General features: G+C 51.4%; 1 protein-coding gene across 1 annotated transcript in view; it reads right to left on the reverse strand.

The window, feature by feature from the left end:
• Positions 1 to 13,054, reverse strand: part of CHAT (choline O-acetyltransferase) — a 46,809-nt gene extending 33,755 nt beyond the window's left edge. The window contains exons 1-6 of the mRNA XM_006728179.3: positions 12,890 to 13,054; positions 10,494 to 10,682; positions 9,551 to 9,669; positions 8,113 to 8,166; positions 6,614 to 6,794; positions 4,396 to 4,573 (exon numbers count right to left, since the gene is read on the reverse strand). Coding sequence (XP_006728242.3) covers positions 4,396 to 4,573; positions 6,614 to 6,794; positions 8,113 to 8,166; positions 9,551 to 9,669; positions 10,494 to 10,682; positions 12,890 to 13,018 — 850 coding nt within the window. The 5' untranslated portion in view covers positions 13,019 to 13,054. The remainder of the gene's footprint in view (positions 1 to 4,395; positions 4,574 to 6,613; positions 6,795 to 8,112; positions 8,167 to 9,550; positions 9,670 to 10,493; positions 10,683 to 12,889) is intronic.
• Positions 13,055 to 13,555: the final 501 nt, after the last annotated feature.

Here is a 13,555-nt window from a genome sequence, read left to right on the forward strand (position 1 = left end):
TCCCCCCTGTTGCTGCATTCCCCTGATGTCCTCACAACTCCCCATCATGCAGATCTGGGCTCCCAGTTCACCTTCCTCCTCCCCATCACCACTCCAGTCATCACTCCTGCAGCCTGAACGACTGTGTGGAGAACCCAGCCCACACCACCCTCCTCTCTCAGCCCCTTGATCTCCCACCTTTGACAGTCTAACCTCACTCCCACAGTCATCACCACCAGAACTCATCACTACCAGGAACTGACCCCCTTTGAAGTCTCAGATTCAAGCATCCCATATTCTGAGCTCACTCTTGACTTTCTGATTCACACACTCTGCTATCCCTCCTCTGCAACATGTCTCATCTCACTGACACCTCAAAACCATCAACCCCACTACCTATTTCTCCTATCCATCATCCACCTCTGTTCTTTACCTCCCTCCTGTCATGGGCTGAATTGTGTCCTCTCAAAGTCCCCAAGTTGAAGTCCTAACCTCTTTTCAGGTATTTTGGTATTAAAAGAGCAGAAAAATGGGGCAGTTGCTGGGAGAGGATGGGAGTCAAGGGAATACCAATACCTCAGAATAGGACTGTACTTGGAGATGGGGTCTTTATTGAGGTAATTAAGATAAAATGAGGTCCTAATCCAACATAACTGGTGTCCTTGTAAGAAGAGATTAGGACAATAACATGCACAGAGGGGAGACCATGGGAAGACACAGGGAGAAGACAGCCATCTACAAGCCAGGGGGAGAAGCCTCAGAAGAAGCCAACCATGTCCACACCTTGATCTCAGACTTCTAGCCTTCAGAACTGTGAGAAAATAAATGTCTGCTGTTTAAGCCACTCAGTCTGTGGTACTTTGTTATGGTGGCCCAAGCAGACTACTACACCTCCTTACTCATTTCAGATTCCAACATTATAACCATTCCCTTGCCATACCTTCCCCGTGTCTCCCTCGGTTTTATTCTCCAACCAAGGCTGAACCTGGTGACCCACCTTGAGGGTCACCTGAACCTGAGGCAAAAAATTGCAAAACAATGCTAATTAATTTCTCCTAAAATGTATGACCCCCAAGCCCTTAAATATGAGCTCAACAGAGTCCATAAATCTCATCAAGTTTTCCAAGAGGCTATTTCATGTGTTCCCTTTTGTCTTCAGAATCCCACTGCCACCTCTCTCAGCTCATGGCCATGGCTCTCCTGATCTGAGACCAGAAGCCACCAGTCAGGAACCTCCTAACGTTCCCACTAGCATGGCTGCAGGCCCAGGTTTCAGTTTTCCCTGTACCAACCAAAGGCCTCTTATTCTCTGGGTTCCATTTCCATTTCCATTTCCTTTGCCTTTGCAAGAATCTCATGCCTCTAATGTCCTCATTAATAATTTCTCTTACTGGAGTACTTCCATATACTTGTCTATATACAACCCCACACTTGCCTCTCCTACTAAAGACACTTCCCTTGACTCCCATCCTCTCCCAGCAACTGCCCCATTTTTCTGCTCTTTTAATACCAAAATACCTGAAAAGAGTCATCTATGCTTAACTAATTCTACTCATTGACTGTGTCATCAACAATTTCTTCCTGCTGTTGGATCACACTCATTAGCATACAATCATTCATTCTTCCTACTCCCCAGTCTGATCTTGGTGAAGGTCACTGATGACTTAGGGTTGCCAAGCTCTGAGTCTCCTCTCTGTCCAGCTCTTCCTTGAGCTCTCAGCAGCATTCCAAGTGGTTGGCCACTTCCTCTTTCTCTTTGGATCTTCATGACTCATCTCCTGGTTTGCTTTTGACTTCACAGGCTGCTCTTTCTCAATCCTCTTTGCATCTTTCTCTACCTGACCTCCAAGGACCCATTCTCCTGTTTCTAGATGATCTCACCCAGGTCCATGACTTTAAATATCACTTATGTGCTGATGGCTCTCAAATTTATGTCTCCGTACTGACCTGTCTCTTGAGCTCCAGACACATAGATCTAATTTGACATCTGTACTTAGATGACTCAAGGCATCTCAAACCTGACATACTTAGAAAGGACTTCATTCTGCAGCCACTTCACCAACCTGGTTCCCATCACAGTGAATGCTACCGCCATCTAGGTTGCTCGAATCAAAAATTTAGGAATCTTTCTCACTTTTCTTTTCCTCCTTGTCACTTCTCCTTTGCAATATATCTGGAGCCCACACATGTCTTTCATCTTTACTCTCCACCCTAGTCCAAGTTGCCATTATCTTTCACATCTATACTGAAATCTTTTCCTAAATGGTTTCCCTTCTGTGGGCAGGGGCTGCTCCAGGGAGGAGGGGTCTGTGAAGGATTGGTTTCCTGCTGTGCAGATGACACAGTCAGTGCCAACCAGAATAATAAGATCTCTGAAAGGAAGGCGCGTGGGCCCCTCCTCTCTGTCACGCTTCTCTCTGAAACAGCACTCCCATTCAGAAAGCCAGATCAAGTGCCATTAACAAATTAATTCCGATTAGCACAGCCCAAGCACTTAAACCTCAAGGCAATCCCGTCCAGTCCTGCAGGGAGATAGCTTGGCCTGCTAATAAAGTGGAAACTGTATTGGAAGCAGAGGCAATTGTGTGATGCCTTGTCTCTGTCCCTGGAGGGGAGAAGAGTGGGATTTGATTACACCATGGTCTCCTGAGGGAATTAACTCACTTTCCCATGATAAGTTATTAATTCCCCAACTTGGTGGTTAGGTCTATGAGGACAGGATCAGCTCTCACACCCTCCTGTGGCCCGGGCAACCCCCAATTTAGGACTGAGCATTCTGCAGGCGCCTCATGATCAAATGAAAAATAATTAACTGGTAGGCAGGCAATAAGTCTGGGGCCCACTATCATTAGTAACCCTCCATTCTTTTATTTAACAAATATAACTGGGGCCCCACTGTGTTTGGCACAGCAGATTAAAAAGTTAGTCCAAACAGATAAGGCCCTTGTTCTCCTAGAACTTAGATACTAGGGAAGGGAGGCAGATAATCAGCATGCATAAACAAATGAGAGGCTGACTTCAGAGAGTGACAAATGCAATTAGTATAAGACAACAGGACAAGGTGACAGAAGGTGTTGAGTGGGGGATGCTCTAGGGGGCCTGAGGCAGTGACACCTAAGCTGAGCTCTGGATAGTGCAAGGAGCTAGTTAACCTTGGCCAAATAACTTTCTAGGGAGAGGGATCAGAAAATGCAAGTGCCTGTTGCCAGAGAACTGGGCTCCACCACATTTTCATTCTCTCAATACCTCCAGCATGGCCATTTTCTCCTGCTGGTTGCTCTCCTTGTGGAACCAGGCTGGGCAGGCGTGTTCCTACTGGGCAGCTGGCTTTGCCCACAGACTGTCTGCCTGCCTGGATGCTATCCCTCCCTCCTGCCCCTCTCACTCATGTCCCAGAGCTTTGCTCAATTCCCACCTCTTCTAATGAAGCCTTTCCAAAGCCTCCCAAGTGGAAGGGCTCCCTCTCTTGCTGAAGTCCTGGAGGACGTATTTGGTACCTGCCATCTCTATTGCTTTACATGGTGGATGCTGCATTACTGTGTACTTGAATCTGCCCCCCACCCCCATGCTTTCCCTTCCCCTGTCCAGTGGGCTGCTCAGGGGCAGTGTCTTCATCCTCTCTGCCTCTGCCTCCTACACTTCCCAGGCCTCACCCAGGTCCTCAGCTGACAGACACTCAGGGGAGTCTGGATGGACACCTGGCCGAATGAGAGCCTGAGACGCAGATGGAGATTCATGGAAGCCTCGCCTCTTATCCTCGAATCTCTAATGTATGCAAGAAAGGAAAGCACTCCATCCAATTCCTGGGACCAGGACTGGCTTTGGATTTGAAAATGAGTTTCCAGAAGGATGATTTAAAAATGTTAAGACTATCACCAGCTTTCTTATGGGAATGCTTAGAAACTTTCATAAGAGCAGTAGCCAGTCAGAAGGATAGTCAACCTGAAGATGAAAAGTGCTGGGACCGAGAAATCACGTGAAGGAAGCAGGGAACCACCCTCCCAGAGCTGGGCTCTATCCCGTATCTCCATGTGACAGCCCTCCCAATGACTCAAATCCTCCAAATGGGTACCGCCCTTGCCCACCAGTAAAGCACAACTGCTTAATTGCAGCCAGCCTTCCTCCAGCTCAAAACCTTCCCTCCCGCAATATTCCCAGACATCCCAGGATTCCAGTGCTAGTCAGCCTCATCCAGGAAGCTAGAATATTGCCGGATGAAATATGAGGGTACAAAAGGTGCTGTCAGTTTCCAGGTGCCTCAGCCGACTTGCTGTCGGGTCCTGAGTTGGAGGGAGGCCTGAGCTCCCCATGCTATGGCAAATGGGGATGAGGCATGGTGCCCGACCCTGGAGGAAGGAAAGCCAATGGGCATGAGGATGAGATGAGCGTGGAGACGTGCTGGGCACTGCTGCTAACCTTTCACGAGGACCGTCCTGGCCTCAGCCCACTCGCTCCTCCCTTCTGACGTCAGCAGGCCGATTGGAGGCAAGCGTTCATCCTCGTTGGAAGCCATTTTGACTATCTTTCTCAACTGAGTGAACAGATCCCCCTCACTGAGACGGCGGAAATTAATGACAACATCCAAGACAAAGAACTGTGGGGGAAACAGGTCAAACACATCACTCATGGCAGCCAGCCCAAGGCGAAGGGCCTTCACTGAACCTTCACATGTGAGCGCAGATGGGGGATACTCAGGCCCAGGGATCTCAAGGTATGAGATGGCTCTGAACAGTCACAAGTTGGGGACCTACCGATGCTGTCAACTGTGCTGGACTCCAAACTTCCCCAAATCAAAGAAGGCCAGATTAAACTTAGCTAAAATAAAACTAGCTTCTGTGGTTCTTAGTTCATGTGGAGAATTAAGTATAAATTGGTACAACTGCTGTTAGAGGGCAGTGTCCATCCAAACTAAAAATGTGCATGCCTTATGATTCAGCAATTACTCTTCTAAATGCATACTTTAGCCTAAGGCTTGGAGAGACATATACTCTTGTGCCCAGAAGATATGTGAAGGAGCGTGCAGATAAGCTGTATTTGCAATAGCAACATGGTAGAGGGAGCCTAAGTGTTTTTCAGTAGGGGAACAGCTAAGTTAAATGTAGTATTCATCTAGTGCACGTCCACTCAGCAGTTAATAGGAATGAACTTGCTCTAGATACGGTACAGGGATAAATCTCAAACGCAATAGTGAGTGGAGAAAATAAAGCAAGTCAGCAAATAATATGCAGAGGAAGATTAAAATGGAAAACAACATGCAAAATGTTCTATCCCTATGTGTGCACATATACATGTGTACGTGTGTGTTCAAAGTGAGGTCTGTGAGCTATCAGTCAGTAGCTTTGAAGCCAAAGTCATGGGCTTCGTGAAAGGTCTTATTCCTAGCCCCAAGTCAAGCTCCCTTTCCTGCCGGTTGATATGAGTACCTTGTCTCATGTCCTGAGCAGCATACTCGTGGCCTGGTCCAGAGCAGGAACCCTGAGAGCATTTCTGGAATGGATGAATACTGCAGCATGTGGGGGCTGGGAAATGCTGAGTTTGACTTTTTAATGAAGATAGAGAAAAGTTCTTGTTTGTGGCCAAACTGTCAGATGGGCTTCTGGTGGGAACAGCCAACCTAGGATGGCAGACTTTCACTGAGCTCCTATCTTAGACTGCAAATGTCAGGTGAACTCAAGAAGAAAACATTGTAGCACAAATAACAGGAGACTCTCTGGGGTAGGTGTCAAACCTGGGTTTTAGCAAAAAATAAAAACAAACAAACAAAACCCAAAACCCCAAAAAACCAACAACACCAAACAAAAAACCCACGAAAACCCAAAAAGCAAACCAAACCAAACAAACAAACAAACAAAAGCCCTAAAACAGCTTTTTGTCAGATGAAATAATTAGGTGGAGGCTCAATATAGAGTCTGTAGCCTGTGGGCACTGGTATGTGGTCAGGAGGCCTTATGCTCAACCTGTCCCCTTGGTCCGCATGGGCCCTTTAGGGCTCCTGGAAGTCAGTGTGAAGTCCTGAGCTGCAGGGGGGTGGGGTGTGAGCAGGGGGCACTGGCCAGGTCTGCTAGGCCTCCTCAGCCTTGGACAGGCTGTTCAACTTCCTTGTTTCCTCTTCTGTCAGATGGGATTCCAAGCTCCTCTGCAAGTCACTGTAGAATCAGGCGGGATGAACACGTGGAAGTGCCGAGCCTACGGCCTGGACATGGAGGTCCAGACAGTCAGTCCGTAAAGCTGTCCATCTGTCTGTGTGTGGTCTCCAGGAAGACCACTGTCTGGGTGATTCATGAGGAGTCGCTGAGGCCATGCTGGGTCTCATGAACGGCCCACCATCCATCCAGACCAGCTGACCTGGCGGGTCAGGGCCAAAATGGGAGCCCATGGAAGTCATTCTCAATTGATGGCTCTCCTCTTTCTTAAAATCCAACTCATGGGAGAGAAATGGGACTGACTAGGAGTCCAATTTTTAGTATATGTGCTGCTGAAGCGAGCGCTGACTAGGAGTCCAGAGACCCCACTCTGTCCTAGCTCACTGTGTATCTCCAAGAGGAGGTTGAGCATCTTTGGTGAAATCAGGACGGATACGTACTCATGCGCCCTCCCCAAGCCACAGAGGCTGCCGCAGAGAGGGGCCACTTACCTGGTTGCAGCAGGCCACGATGACGTGCTCTGGCTCTGGCATAACACTGTTCTTCTGGGCCACCAGTGTGTCCTGGGTGTGGCCGGGGAGCCGGTAGGAGGAGAAGAGCCCATAGTACTGCTTCATACAGAGCGGCTGCCCTGACAACTGGCCCTTGGCCCAGTCGGTAGGGATGGAATGGCTGGAGAGCGCGGAGGGAGGCAGGGATGGGAATTGGTTCTACTTGACTTGATTCGGCAAAGCGGGGCACAAAACCCAGAACTGCATTAGGATGGCTGGATTCCCCACACTTCTCCTCCACCACTTCCTTCCCCCATCTCTCTCCTTCCTTCCTCCATTCTTCTCTCCCCTCTCCCCCTTCTTTCTCTGTCTTTCCTTCCTTCTCTTCTATCTTTCCTTCCTTCCTCCCTCCTCCACTTCCTCCCCATCCTCCTCTTCTTTCTCTCTCCCTCTATCTCTTTCCTTTGTCCTTTGTCCATCCCTCTCTCCTGCTCCTCCTCCTCCTTCTCCCTCTCCGTCTCCTTCCCTCCTCCCTTTCAGGCAACAAATGTAATGGAGCACTCCTCCGTGTCAGGCACCTTTCTGGGATCTGGGGTGATAGTGGCAAACAAAACACGAGTGTCCTGTTCTAATGGGGCACAGGTCCTGGGATGTGTAGGTAGAGCAGAGACAACAAGCAGCAAGCTGATAAATGGGAAGGTTTCGGGTAATGAGACAGGGTGACAAGGACAGGCCATGTGAGCTGAGCCCGGAGGGTAAGAGGCATCCCTGAGATTAACTGGGGCAGAGGGAGGGTAGGGTGTCCCACAGCTCTGCTGCTTAAAGAGCGGGTGCCGCACTGACCTGTGGGAATCAGAGGGAGCTCTCAGAAAATTGTATAGCAATTTGACAGCAGAATTTTATGTATGTTGAGTCTAAAATAAAAACAAAATATGTGGCTGTGTATTTTGTACCTTTGTACCATTTTTCTGCGAATTCATTTTTGTAGTGTTTTACATTTTATGAAATTAAAAAATACATTGGTCCTTCAGCACAGAACATTTGAGGAGCACCTGTCCAAGCTGGAGAGGGAACCAGTGAGGTTGAAGCTAGGTACACAGGCTCAGCGTGGGGAGACCATTCCCCTCAGTTGGCAACTAGCAAGGCTGAACCCACCATCACCTCACTCCCATGACTCCTTCTCTGCCTTCCTGTGCATTCCCTAAATTCCTGATGCACATAACAGTGTGTATATGTGTGTTGCATTTTAAAGAGATCATGGAAGGACAGTGCTCACCCTAGGAAAAGGACCCATTAACGGTCAGGTCAGCTGGGGTAAAAGTTATCCTGATGCTGGAGGAGTTGGGACGGGGTGGGGGGGGCGGGGGGGCGGTAGTCCACCTTCTCTATGACAGGAGCCGGGAGCACAGAGCTGGAAAAAGACCAGGTCTCTGCCCTCTGAAGCTCCTTGGCTAGTGTGGCAGGGAGACAGATGAGTCCCCAGGCTGGCCCCATCCTACCTGTCCAGCAGGGTCTTGTAATGGAGCACACCAGAGATAAGGTTGGCTGCAAACCTGCAGAGAGAGATCAGGCCTGAAGTTCTCCTCTTAGGGGCCCAGGCTCCTTCCCTCTCTCCAACCTTCCTCTCCCTCCGCTCCACACCACCCCTCCCAAGCCCAACAACCACCCCTCCCCCCACTGCTGCCATCATGCTGCTGGGACTTCACAAGCCTTGGATTAAAATGGTCCTGTGGAGATACCTGGGAGGAGAGGACACTGGAAGGTGAATGAGGAGGAGGAGGGAGAGGAAGTCGGGAGAGGCCGAAGAGCAGGCAGGAGAAGGCTGGACGGTCAGGGGTGGGGTTCTCCCTAGGGAAGGACTGTGCTGGGGCTGGACTGGGCCAGGAACTCAGGTTTGGGGAAATCCGGTCTCCTGGGAAAAGTCAATAATTTGGTCCCCTTAGTGCTAATGAAAATGGAAGTGGGTGCTGGGGGGTGGGCAAAAGTTACCAGAGAACCGTACCACAGGACTGTGTCATCTTAACTGTCCACGGATGATGACCCTGGCTTAATTGCATCAGAAGGAAAATGCCCCCTTGGATGCAGTTTGAGAACTGTTTTCAGAGGCTATTCTTCCGTCTATCTGCACACTTCCTTCTGCCCACGGGAGGTCGGGACTGGAGGCTGTCCAGCAGCTCCACTGGGCTAGTCCCGGTGAGGAAAGAGAGGATGGGGGTCTTCCCAGCATCGCTGAGCCCTGCCCATAGGCCCAGGTAGGCCCTGCCTCTTTTGTTTTTTGTTTTTCCTCTCTGAACTGTCCCCATGCTGTGCCACATTGGGTGTGGCTCTAAGAGACTCCTGTAGGGAAACCCTTCCTCCCTGCCACATCCCTGCATAAATGCTCACCCACTGCACCCCCCATCAACATCAGTGGGCCCAGAGGCCGTTCCAGTGGCTCAGTGAGCCCTGAAATTACAGCAGATGGCAGAGGCTCTGGTTGCGGGAGCTGCAGGAAGGAACCGTTTCCACCCCCTTGGAGCCTCTGTTTAGAGCCAGGGGCTGGTGGGGGCTCAGCGGAGGTCCTCTCAGACAGCCTGGGGCAGTGTGTCCCAGTGACAAGTCCAAGCCTCAGGTCCTGTGGGGTCAGAGGGTACACACCTCCTTCAGGGGCCTCAGCCAGGTCAAGAATGCCATGGGAAGAGCCGGGGCCCGTGGCCTCCACTACTGCCCACCCCACCCCGAATAAACATGTTCTGAGGAAGACCTTGTGTTTGTCACTCACATAGCAACTTCATCTAACCTACTTCCCGGACCCATGGCCTGGACGGCCTCTGTCTCGGGGGCGTTTGTCCTCAGAAAGCTCAGCCAAGGCACAAGCCTTGACCTTTCCTTCCAGGTCCTGGGACCAGGCTCCAGGCAGACTCTCAAGCTGTGAACCCAGGAGCATGGTGGCCTCACCTCAGCTGGTCGTTTGTATCTTGGAAGTGCTGCCGGGCAAAGATCACAGCCGGGCTGGAGTTAACAGGCAGGGCCAGGCGGTTATTGAGATACATGTCATTCAGCCAGTACTCAGACACCTGTTGGGGAGCACGGGAGGGGTGCCATTACCCCCAGCGGCCATACACACCCCTCTGAACAGGGTCACCTTGCCTGTGGAGAGCACCAGTCCCATCCTGGCAGCCCCAAGGGACGATTGGGACACTTTGTTGGATCATGCACTTCATTCATTCATTCCACAAATACACACTGAGCCCCACTTACATGCTAGGACCTGTGGGCTCTCCAGTCCACCGTGAGACTGACCTTCATCTTTGCCCCATGCCATCCCTCTCTTCCATCCAGGTTTCCTATTCTAGGTGTTTGGTACTTCATCCCTGTCCCCTACTCGTCCCTATGTGTGTCCTGTTCCTGCTTTTCCCCCTTTTTTGCTTCCCTGAACTCATCCCTACCTTCTGCTGCCCCATCCCTGTCTGCCATCCCTGTCCCCCATCTGTCTCCATCTCTGTACCCTGTCTTTCCTTATTGCCTGGTTTCTCCTGTGGCCCCCATCTGTCCCCCATCTGTCCTCCATCCTTGTCCCTGTCTGTCCCCCTTCCCTGACCACCACTGTTTTCCATCTCTATACCCTGTCTCTCCCCATCACCTCATCTCTATTCCCATCTGTCCCCTCTTGGTCCCCATTCCTATCTCCCATCCCACATCCTGTCTATCCCACATTTTTGCCCCTTGCTATCCCCTTGTTTATCCTCTCTTCCCTATCCCCCCATCTGTCCCATCTTTGTTACCTACCTGCCCCTCATCCAAATCCCTGTCTCCATGTCTGCTCCCTGCCCCCCACCCTGTGGGTCCCTTGTCTGCACTGCCCCCTCTTGGCGGTCTGCCCCCTCTCAACAACTCTTACCCAGTTGGCTGTTTTCTCCTGTCGTTCCAGGAGCTTCTGCTGCAGGGTCTCACCAAGGCCACCAGGGGCCCCAAACCGCTGCACAATGGCCTGGCTCCTCCTGAACTGTTCCTCAGGTACTAGGTGCTGCATGCATCGCAGATAAGTTGCCAGGGTCTGCTGCAAGGGGGGCACTGGAAGTTTGGGCAACTCCTAGAAGAGAGAGTTCACAGGCACTTGCTATGCCTGTTCTTATGTGGGGTCCATAAGACTATGCCTGTCCCCACGTTGGTCTCCAGAGTATGTCTCCATTTGTCTCTATCCTTGTTCCCCGTCTTGGGTCTTGCCTAATTCCAGGACTTGGCTCAGCAGAATTATGACCTGAGGAAGCTTCTGTTTGTTTTTTTCTGATACCCCAGGCCTGCCCGCCCCCAGGAGGGGATAAAGTGTAGAGGAAAAGACCTTGATGTTGGCACCAGACAGACCTGGGTTCATGCACTGACCATGATGCTGACAAGCCATGTGATCTTAAGCAAACCACCTCACCTCTGTACCTCAGTGTCCTCCCCTGTAAAATGGGCGTAGTAGCCTCTACCTCTCATAGGATCAAACAGATCCTATGTGAAAGTGCTTTTAAACCACAAAGAATGGGTCTAAGGTGAAAGAGATCTGTTATTGATATTGGCAGCTGGTCACTCTTAATTTAGGACTTGTTCCCAGCTGGGGCTTCAGAAGCTAGTTTATCTCTGGACCCAAAGGGTGTAACACTGATGGAGAGATTGGCGCCTTCTTCCATCCCCTCCTTTTCCTTCTTCCTCACTGAGCTAGTCACAGTCAGAAACCACGACTTTTCATAGTACTGATTCAAGTTTACAAAGTTGGTGGTAGGGGGCCACCTTCTTTCAGGGGTTTTTTCCCTTTGGGGTGGTGGGGGTAGGCTGTGGAGTAAAGGGACCCATTGAAAGCTTGCCTCTGCTCTGTTCCTGCTGCTGCATGGGCTGGAGCCCTCCCCACTGCCACCCTGGGCAGACAGGGACCAAGCTTGGGAGCCTGTGCTGATGAATGAATGGGAGTCCTTGCCTGCCTGATCCTGTCTTTAGAGCTCACTGCCCTAGGGGGAGGGAAGAGGGTGTCAGTGCCAACTATAAGCTGCGTATGCCCCAGGGAATGCTCAAAGATGAGGGTGGTCTGGGCAGCATTCTAGGTTGCTCAGCCCACTTCAAGAGAGCCAGGTCCAGGCCCCCCACCCGGCCGCTCTGGTTCCCTCTTCCTTCTCTTGTGGTCTGGGGGTCTGTGTGGAGGGCAAGTGGGCAAGCACCTGCAGAAGGCCCAGCCCAGCTGGTGGCTTTGCCAAGAGTGTCAGCAGGCCTGGTTGGAGCCCCTGCTAGAAACAGGCCACCCTTCCTCAGGGCTCTGACAGTGTGCTGGGACTCAGTGATGGGCAATCCGTGATGGGTAAAACAGAATGAGGCAGGAAATCTCGGCTCACATGTCTCAGCCCCCTGGGGCTCCTCCCCAGACTCTCCTGGGCTGCTGGCCCATGCCTGGGGCTGGAGACAGGGACATGTACTAATAAGGGTCTTTGGACACTAAGGTCTCAGGTCAGTACACATTTCATGGGCAGTTCATGTGAGCCAGGCCCTGGACTGGACTCAGGGACAATGGAGAAAGAAGGCCTGCTCTCAAGGAAGCCCCAGTCCAATGGGAGGGACATGCCATAGACCAGACTCAACAACAGAAATGTCTGTCAGCTGTAACAGTCAGGACAATGTGGTGAGCAATTTCATGGGGAGAAGCCCAAAAGTTCTGATTAGGGTTTCAAATTAAGCCCTGGGTAGAGGTGGCAAGAAGACAAACATAGCAGCGGGGCCAACACTTCGACAACCTGGAGATCGGATGTGCTGCTCCATCACTTAGGAAGATGGGGAGGAGGACGCCTGCCTAAGGAGGGGTGGCATTGTCTTAAGCCAGTGGGGAAGATGGTGCCTAAGGCCCCAGGACTGAACTAGGGACAGCAGCTGGGGCTGGGATATGACAAGGCTTAGAGAGTTCAGTCTTACCCTAAGGCAACTCCACTGGGCTCAAAGCCTTTGGAAGTGAAACTTGGGGAGACGGAAAAGCATTGGAAGAAGAGTACCTGGCCCAGATCAAGGGCTGTTCCTGGCCTTGGGAGTTAGGAAGCATGGTAGTCAGCAATTCTTCAACATCCCCTGAAGCCACTCCCCGCCCCTCCAGGCTCTCCCAGACTCCTCAGCTGGCTCAGGGCAGGACTGCAGCCTGGACTTCATACCCAGCCGAGGGCAGGGCTGGTGGACAGGCAAGTGCTGGGGGCCAGTCCTATACAGGACTATTCTGGAAGCAAGGGTAGGTGAGTGGGGAGAGCAGGGATAAGAAACAGGACTCCAAAAGTCACTCACAGGCTCCTCCTCACTGCTGGGAGTTTTTGCTGCCATCTTTTGGGGAGCTTTTTCCAGTATGGGCATCTTGGTGACTCCTGGCTGGGGAAGCAGAGGTGCAGACCTGGGGGCCGAGAAGCAGAGAGGCATCAGTACAATAGCCACATAGAACTGCCACGGACCCTTCACCTCCCAGAGCCTGACACTCCACCCCTACACCGTGAGGAAGCCAGAGCTGCGTATGGGCCCCAATTACACAGGGCCTCATTTTAGACCTGCTCCCCAATCTCCCAACCCCCAGACCAGCCCCCCTGACCACAGTGTCCTTTCGAGTTCCCAAATAGGATAGAGTGGGGTCTGAAGCAAGCCTTTAGCTGACACCAGGTCCATAAGATTGTCACCCAGGCTCAATTGACCACCCCAGGCCAGAGTGGGAAGGAGAGAGTTGAGCTGGCTCACTCCAAATCATGAGGGGTCCTTGGCAGAGCACTTGCTTTGTTCCTGCCTGGGACCCAACAGATGCATGTTTTGCTGATTAAAATCTCTCCTACTAGGACTGTGAGCTTCTCCTGTTGTGTTCAGTGCTTCATCTCTGGGACCTAGCCGGGTGATGAGCATGGAGTAGGATCAGGGCTGGGTAGCTGAATAAAAGGAATGCACACATGCCTGAATGCATATAGGTCCTCT

The sequence above is a fragment of the Leptonychotes weddellii genome, chromosome 6 (assembly GCF_054177405.1).
Source record: "Leptonychotes weddellii isolate Sample4059 chromosome 6, ASM5417740v2, whole genome shotgun sequence".
NCBI lineage: Eukaryota > Metazoa > Chordata > Mammalia > Carnivora > Phocidae > Leptonychotes > Leptonychotes weddellii.